This window comes from Cyanistes caeruleus, chromosome 3 (genome assembly GCF_971803275.1).
Source record: "Cyanistes caeruleus chromosome 3, bCyaCae1.hap1.1, whole genome shotgun sequence".
NCBI lineage: Eukaryota > Metazoa > Chordata > Aves > Passeriformes > Paridae > Cyanistes > Cyanistes caeruleus.
In genome coordinates this window covers 11,105,342-11,113,879 of record NC_141703.1, presented here as the reverse complement: position 1 = coordinate 11,113,879, position 8,538 = coordinate 11,105,342, and the positions used below count along the sequence as shown (strand labels likewise).

Sequence of the window (8,538 nt, the reverse complement as noted above, 5' to 3'; positions counted from 1 at the left end):
CACCTCAACACCTTATCTACTGTAAATAAGGGATACTTATTTACAGTATTTATTCCCCCATCCTGGGGGAGCACAACACAATATTTATTAACACATACCTAGAAGATATGGCTAGGATACCCAACTGCTAAACATCCGTGAGCTTATGTCTAACAAAGGCCTGCAATTTGTAACTGCACACAAATTTGCAGTTGCTGCCCCACCTGCTGAGAAATGCAGCAGAGGCTGATGACCTCAGTGCAAGTAGTACTTAAGTCTTCAGAGACAAACAAAGGAAATGAAAGTAACCTCTTTGCTTACATGCAAACAGTCTCCAGCCCAGAAGCTGCACAGTCACATCAGCAGTGCTTGACCTCAACAAATTCCTGGTAAGCCAGGCAGTGTGGGCACTCACTGCGTTCCACTGACTAGCCAGATGGCAGCACAGAGCACAACCTTGTCTGCCCACACCCGTCTGTCTGCCCACGCTTTCAACAGTCAATATTCAACAATATTTATTATTTAAAAAAAAATGAAATTATGTCTCCATGTAAAAATCCAAGCTCTGAATGCAGTACAGCAGCCCTACAACTGATCTCTAATAAGCTGGCAGACAAAACCTGGAAGTTGGCTTTACAAATCCTTACAAGGCGCTATCTTCCTAACTGCCAAATAAAATAACTTATTTCACATGAGTTTTGCACGTTATTTTGCTTTAAAATAATACATCAAATATAGTAGTGTAATTAAGAGAATGTCAAGCACCACAAAGTTAACAATTTCTTAATCAATTGCATGATCACTGCAACTTAAGGTGACCCCAGGCAGCTGCCTGCACACCATGGCTCACCTGATGCTAACTGCTTTCCTGGACACTACCACCTAATGCAGGGAACTCCTCCCAGTATTATCTTTTCCTTGAGCCACAAGCAGAAGTTCTATGCCTTCTTTTTCTTTTAAAATTTACACACAGTAATAATTTTTTTACATTGAAGGGTAAAACACTTGCTTCAAAAGAGGGGGGAAAATTTCCTAATATGAATTCAAAATTCACCTGCAGAAACCTTTGTGGAGTGTTATCAGCAACCAGAACTCATTTACAAACTTTGGAGTGCCAGGGAGACTGCAAGATTACTGATTCAGAAGAGCTACTTCTTTTCCACTAACAAGTGCAGTACGTGCTAGTTTACAGCAAGAGGAAACACAATATTATAAATCTTGTCACACAAACCATTTTCAGGAAAAAGATCACTGATTTTTCCGTATCAGAGCATAAGACATTGGCTATTTCAGCTCTTTTTTTCCTAATGGGGAATAACTATTTATAATCAAGGGGATATTAACAGAACATTCATTTGCAACAATCTGCCTGAGGATAAGAAGTTGTAGCCAGGATTTACTGCACATATAGAAAAATATTTTTGTTTGAATTATGGAGAGAAAAGTTAAGTAAGTAGAGCTGCTTCCTGTCACCACAGGGATTGTTTAAGAAAGAAACATCACTCAATGCAGATTTGATGATGCCTGTTTGTTGACCTACCTTTTTTATATGGCTTTGGTGGCACAACAGGACCAGGCTCTATGTTATCATAGAAGTTACATGTGGCTTTCGGATCAAAGTTTCCTGTCAGAAAAGAAAAGAAAGGAAGAAAGTGTAACTTGATGGTTATTTAAATGCCTATGCCAGAGATATGAACATCCAAACACTTCTTATTTTACACATTTTTATTATGATATTATATCTTAGCTTTTTCACAAGTTATGTCCCATATTTTTAGTTTTCTGTCAATCAGGGTAATTTTTAGCAGGGCAATCCCATACTGGAAAATCAACTCCAGCTCAACATTTTGTATTGCTGTGGAAACATGCAAAATGTATGTCTTCTTACAGGATACTTCATTGATAAAAAAGGACTGTGCATCTCCTGATCTCTTCGATTCTATTTAGGACAAGCTTCTGTTGCAAAAAGGACTTCTAAAAACCCTAGTAAAATTCTGTTTGCTAGCCTCTTCGTTGCAGCCCATTGTCCAGTTCTGTATGATGTGGCCACAGCATTTGTCAGCAAAAAGTTAGAATCTTAAGTAAAGGATCTTCACAAAGGAGTATTTTTTTTTTTTTTAATATGCTCCTGACAAAGTCATTTTATGTCACCACTCTTTCTTGCTAATGGAATTTAATTTGGCCAACAGAAGTATTAGCAAGTTAAGTTTATTAGTTTGCAACTGAAAAAACACCCGCCTTTTAGAGCTACCTTGTCATTGCTAATATAAATTGAACTCTAAAAATTCCAAATAGTCACATTTAAGCACATGCCATATTAGAACCATAGGATCATTTAGGTTGGAAAAGACCTCAAAGATCATTGAGTCAAACCACTACCACTCCAAGTCAATCACTAACCCATGTCCCCAGATGTTTCATCTACAGGCTTTTTAAACACCTCCAGGGATGCCAACTCCACCACTTCCCTAGGCAGCCTTGTTCCAATGCTTGACAACTTTTGCCCTGAAGACGCTTTCCCTAATATCCAATCTAAACCTGCTGTGGTGAAATTTGAGGCTGCTTCCTCTGATCTGTTACTTGTTACCTGGGAGAAGAGGCTCTACCTCACCACAGCCTCCTTTCACATTATTGTAAAGAGCAATAATGTCCCCCTGACCCTCCTTTTCTCCAGGCTGAACACCCCCAGCTCCCTCAGCTGCTCCTCACCACACCTGTGCTCCAGACCCTTCCCCAGCTCCGCTGCCCTTCTCTGGACTCGCTCCAGACCCTCAGAGCCTTTCTTGTAGTGAGAGGCCCAAAACTGGACACAGCATTTGAGGTGTGGCCTCAGCAGTGCCGAGTCCAGGGGGACAATCCCTGCCCTGCTGCTGCTGCCACACCATTGCTGATCCAGCCCAGCTGCCTTTGGCCTTCCTGGCCCCTGGGCACACCTGCCTCATGTTCAGCTGCTGTTGACCAGCAAACCCAGCTCCTTTTCCTCTGGGCACATTTCCAGCCACTCTTCCCCCAGCCTGTAGCTCTGCCTGGGGTTGTTGTGTTCCAAGTGCAGGACCTGGCACTTGGTCTTGTTGAACCTCATAAAACTGACCCCATCCCATTGATCCGACCTGTCCAGAGCCTTCCTAACCTCCAGCAGATTAACATTCATGACCATATCCACATGATGTCTTTAAAAAAGTATCAATTGAATACCTCTAGATTGAAGGAGATCAACTTCTTTCAGTGTACAGTCAACATTTATCTGGAGTTGTCTGTTGAGGCTTCTCAATCTGGTCATTTCCTCAGGCTAGAGAGAAACATCCCAAAATAGTAATTGTGCGAAAATCAGCATCTTATATGAAATAGAAATAACATTGCTCTATCTTTATTAACAGCTTTATTAAAAATTGAGTATAGATAAGGCACTGAAAGAAGCTCAGCTGTCTGGCCCACTACCCCTAACTCATTTGCCTTCAAAAAACATTCTTCTATTAGCATGTGAGGAGGAAAACAGAAAAGTTACTTAATATTAAAATTCGTTAGTAAGATGACATAGCTGAGCTCAAATTTATAAAACCACATGTTACTAAATTCTGTATAAATGGACAACTTGCTACCCGAGTTTGCATCAAGATAATCAACAACAGAATACAAACTGCAGGCCACATTAACTATTACTTGATTATAACTGAATGAGGTCAAAAGTTTATTCATTTGCATCAATCCAAGGAGCTCCAAGAAGCCAAACCTTCTAGCCCAGTATATTTAAATCATTCAATGATGAAAGATTGTAATTATTCTTAACAGCATAATCAGTTATTTAAGTGCATATATTTGCATACCATTAAGAAACCCTAAGCTACTGGAATGAAAAGCTTTCTTAATGCTAGCAGCATCAATCACTAACACATTTTATCCCAGGATACATTCCAGCATCACAGTCATAAAACCACAGAATACTTGAGGTCACAAGGAACCTCTGGAGGTCATCTGGTCCAACTCCTCTGCCAAGTGTCCAATCAGACTTTGTGCCACTAATTGCCACACTCCAGTTTGTCTAGTTTTCAATGAACTTAAGTGTTCATCCAGCTCTTTCTTCATCAGTTTCTCTACGAAGATCTTACAGAAGACAATGTTCAAAGTTTTGCCAAAATCCAAACAGACAATATCCACTGTCTAAGTCACCAGGACAGACTTTGCATCCTAGAAGTTTACCAAATTGGTCAAGCTTGGCTTCCCCTTGGTGAATCTATGTGACTACTGCTGATAATCTTCTTGTCCTTCATGTGACTGGAAATGGTCATCAGCATTAGCTGTTCAATCACTTTCCCAAGGATCAAGGTGAGGCTGACTAGCCCATAGTTTCCTGGGTACTCCCCTTCTTGAAGACAGAAGTGGTATTTGCTTTCCTCTAGTCTTTGGGAACTTTCCCAAACATCATTAATCAACCAAAGATTATCTGGAGTGGCCTTGCAATGACACCTGCCAGCTCCCTCAGCACTCATAGGTGCATCTTATCCAGGATTATGACCTTGTGTATGCTGGTTTTGCCTAGGCATTCCCTGACCTGATTCTCTTCCACTAAGGGTGTACCTTCCTTGCTTCACACTTTTCCCAGTGTCTCTGGGATCAGGGATTCCTGAAGGACTACGAAGACTGAACCAAGTTCATTCAGTATCTCAAACCTTTTCTGTGTCCTACATAACCATGGCCCCACAACTTGCTGAGCCCACATTTTCACAAGTCTTCCTGCTGCCACCTGGGTAGTAACAGAAGCCTTTATTTTGGTCTTTGAAGTCCTGTGCCTCCAGTTGGTCTCTGGCTTTCCTAACCTCATCCTAGCACTCAGTGCCTCTGTACTTCTCCCAGGTACATCCTTGCCAAATGCTGTCCTGAAACAGGTGAGACACAGAATAGCCACAGTAGCTAAGGAGCCAACAACCCTTCTGTGCCTTCCAGCCTACACCTGTGTGCACTGTTTGTGTCAATACAGCCAGTAAGTCTGAGATGAATTGCTTAACTGCACACAGTGGAAGCTATTTTTCAGCCAGATGAAATTCCTTATCAGAGCTACACACATGTTTGGGCTAGAGTCACTTGCAGGTGGAAGTCACATAGATAAGAAGAATGAACAAGGAAAATAGGAGAGTTCCAATTATTTCAGGCAACACTGCCACTGAAAAGTTATTTGGCATGTCCTGCACATACCAAATGAGAAATACTGTCTATGAGAAGCAACTACTCAAACAATAAAATAGCTTTATAAAAACAAACCTTCCTGCATGAACACCAAGCTCTGTATGGCTAAGGCCATACAACAGACTTGGACATATTTTTATTGGTTGTTAGGAAACCAAATATATTCCGTTCAGCTTGTAGTCCACAAAAGCACATGCATACAACTTTCTGAAATTTTGTTGGGAACACTAAGAAAACTGTACACATATGTATTTCATAAACTACAAGAATTAGCTTATGACAAGTCAAGTACTTAAAATAAAGTGTCTCCAAAGACTGAAGATTTTATACTCAGAAGTATTATTTTGAACAGTCCTTTAGTTTCATCAAAACATAAAAAATAAATGTGTATGTTGAATTAAAATACTAACAAATTGCTTACTGTTGGAATTGCAGTTGTACAGCTGACTCTTCGAAGCCGCCTCTGCATCAGATCATGCTCCATACCATTGACTTCAGTCTTCAAGCGTTCAAGCTCTTCTTTCTCAAGCTTCAGTTCCTTTGCTAATCTCTCCATCCTTGCTCGTTGATGTAACAGCAAGGCTAATGTTTTACACAGAAGAAATAGTTACTAGCACATAAAAGCCTGGAACACTGAATTCTTAACTTATGCGTAAGATTCATGAGTGACCTTTCTGGAAAAAAAAAGGTGATCGTAGACATGCAGCCAAATATCAGTGTGAAGATGCTTTCATGCCAAATGAACTACAATTTAGAACAGAGTTCTTCCAGAATAAAAACACATTTTATACAGTAACTTGAAGTTGTTATTACCATTTTGGTCAAAGCTTCTTTTTTTGCATTTGGTCTTTCTCGTCTCAAAAATACAAAGGCACCTGTACAAGGAGACAGCTTCTCAGGATGAAACAGCAACCTAGTTATACTAATACTCTACTGACAAAAAAAAACCCCAAACAAACAAACCCAGAGGTAAGATCAGAAGGTAACATACACTTCATACCTGCTGCTCAACCACAGCTGACACACCAGCCTTTTGCAGAGACATTTGTCAAATATCAGTCCCAAACTGGTTTTTTTCACCGCTATTACAAACTGTGGTAACTTTTAAGTAGTCTTAGCTTTTCAGGGAATACTGTAATCCTTAATACTGTAAGTTCCTCAGGTTTCAGAGGTAAAACTATAGAGATTCAACAAAATTAACTAGAGAATCCAGAAAAATCAAAAGCTGAGTCAGCTCAGGTGCTTAAAACTCTTAATTTTATGACAGATCAATTTCTCCAACCTCTCTCTGCTGTTAAGTCACTCCCTTAGTTTCATCATGATACTGAAATTTATGACTCTCAGTCACAAGCTCATGTTGGGCTCTCAGAGAACCAAAGAAAATAATTTTGACTGCTAGAAGGTAATACTCAGTTTCCTAAAGAACATTTCTCAGTATTTTATCATGATACAAAGCTGGCCAAGTCAGTGTGATGCTTAATCCTTTCTGATCGGGCTGGTTTTACCTGATTGAAGTGTGCTAGGACAAAGAAAAAAATAAGACATTTGATGTGGGCATTCAGACAAACATGCTGCTCATACAACAACGTTCCAACAAACTGTTCAAAGTAAGGACGCTGTAGAACCACAAAATGGCTACTTCATGAAAAACCCCAGCCAGAATGTGCCCTTTTCTTCACCCCATCCAATAAAGGCAAAGCACATAATACCCAAGAATATTAACATATGAGCTAAAAAGAATTAGAAAAATAAGTAACAACATGATAACTTACTGCAAAAGCAGACAAACACCCCGACCTGTTAGAAGTAGATACCAGTATTCCACACAAAAATGTAGCACTCTAATTTGTATTTTATGGATTCACCAATTCATGGTGAAAGAATAAACACCAAAAATCCCAGCCAAGAATAACATCAGGTGTTTTTACTCTATGTGCACCAGAATTATTGAACAGAACTGTTCTCCACTTTCTCAAATAGCATAAGTCACGCAAGCAGAATTAAGAAAAAAGTATAGACACCAGACTGAATGATTTTCCACTATTGTTACCAAACCCTATTTCCGTGTGATTCCTTCAACTTAATGCTGTGTGACTACATCTCAGAGCTTCACATTATACTCTGGTACAACTCATCAAATATGACTCATATTACAAAGAAGCAGTCAAAGTACAGACACCAGAATGAATTTCTGGTAACACTTTTTTCAATGTCTTGAATTCCAGCAAAAAATAAACAAACTTGTTCCCTAAATTAAGCTGTTAAATATACTCTTTTCTAGGACTCCTTTGTGGTAGTAAAGAATAAAATGTTTACTCTTCTACAATTTATTTCTATCAAGAGTTCAGAGTGCAGCAATAAAAAAAAAGGTCTTGTAGGTATTGCCACAAATGCAAACATATACTAATTAGTTTTACTTGGTTTGCTTTTCAGAGACACAGATCTAGTGGAAGGCACAAAGACAAAACCAGGTTTTACATTTCAGAACGTGTTTTTCACAGCTATGTGAAGCTACTTGTGTTTTTCTCACATAAATGACAACCTTTACTGAAGCTGTAATAGTAACACCACCACCAAAGCACAGGGCCTCAGGTACTGACATACTGGCAGTCACTTTTACTACAGAATTGGGTCTACAGAATTTCTAATTGGGTCTACGAGGTAAAAAACAGCTTTGTTTGATGAGTTAGAACAGCTCAAAAGGCAGTAAGTGAAACAAGAAATTAAGAAGCACTCTAAGCTCTCACTTCAGCTCTCTGAAGTAAGAAAAAAGGCTTGAAGGAACAACAGAGGAATAGACTCTTCTTTCCAAACACAGATCCAGAAAATACCTGTTGCAGGTTATCATTCTGTCATCACCCACATGACTGGTTTGAATGCATGAAGATTGATTCACTTGCTCAGTTTTAAATGTTTCAAATCTATACAGCAGATGACTCCAAGAAAATAACTTTTTAGCTTAGGGCTTAATTTCACATTTTTCTTCTTTACTGAACTACTAAATTCTTCATTTATATATGGCATTAAAACCACATTTTATCTCTATGCAGCAGAACACACATCCTAAAATTTGTCTGCCAATCTCTTCTTCCTCTTTGAAAACTCTAAGAGGAAGAAGTGAACTTTAAAATTCTTCAAAATAATTATTTTACTACCTTTAAAAAAATATTTTTAAATTTAATTTAAAATAATTAATTTTTTTAATTTTAGCTTTAATTTTTAGCTGCATTCTTATCTCTCTCTCTTCTCTTTCACTTAATATTCTTCAATCTAAACCAAATGCAGAAAAGCCAGTGCTTCAGGTGTTCTAAAACACTTGAATATGGAACAAATACAAAACATTATAAAAATCCACATGTAAATTTATGATCCAGCTCT

At 38.8% G+C, this 8,538-nt stretch overlaps 1 protein-coding gene across 8 annotated transcripts in view; it reads right to left on the bottom strand.

The window, feature by feature from the left end:
- Nucleotides 1-8,538, bottom strand: part of TAB3 (TGF-beta activated kinase 1 (MAP3K7) binding protein 3) — a 44,465-nt gene that overhangs the window by 5,242 nt on the left and 30,685 nt on the right. For 7 of the 8 annotated variants that reach the window (XM_023918531.2, XM_086879811.1, XM_086879813.1 and 4 more), the window contains 3 exons: nt 5,582-5,742; nt 3,175-3,268; nt 1,520-1,603 (listed from right to left, as the gene is read on the bottom strand). In XM_023918531.2, the coding sequence (XP_023774299.2) occupies nt 1,520-1,603; nt 3,175-3,268; nt 5,582-5,742 (339 nt within the window). Of the gene's footprint in view, nt 1-1,519; nt 1,604-3,174; nt 3,269-5,570; nt 5,743-8,538 lie in introns of all 8 variants that reach the window. The other variant, XR_015284100.1, reaches the window with a different exon arrangement.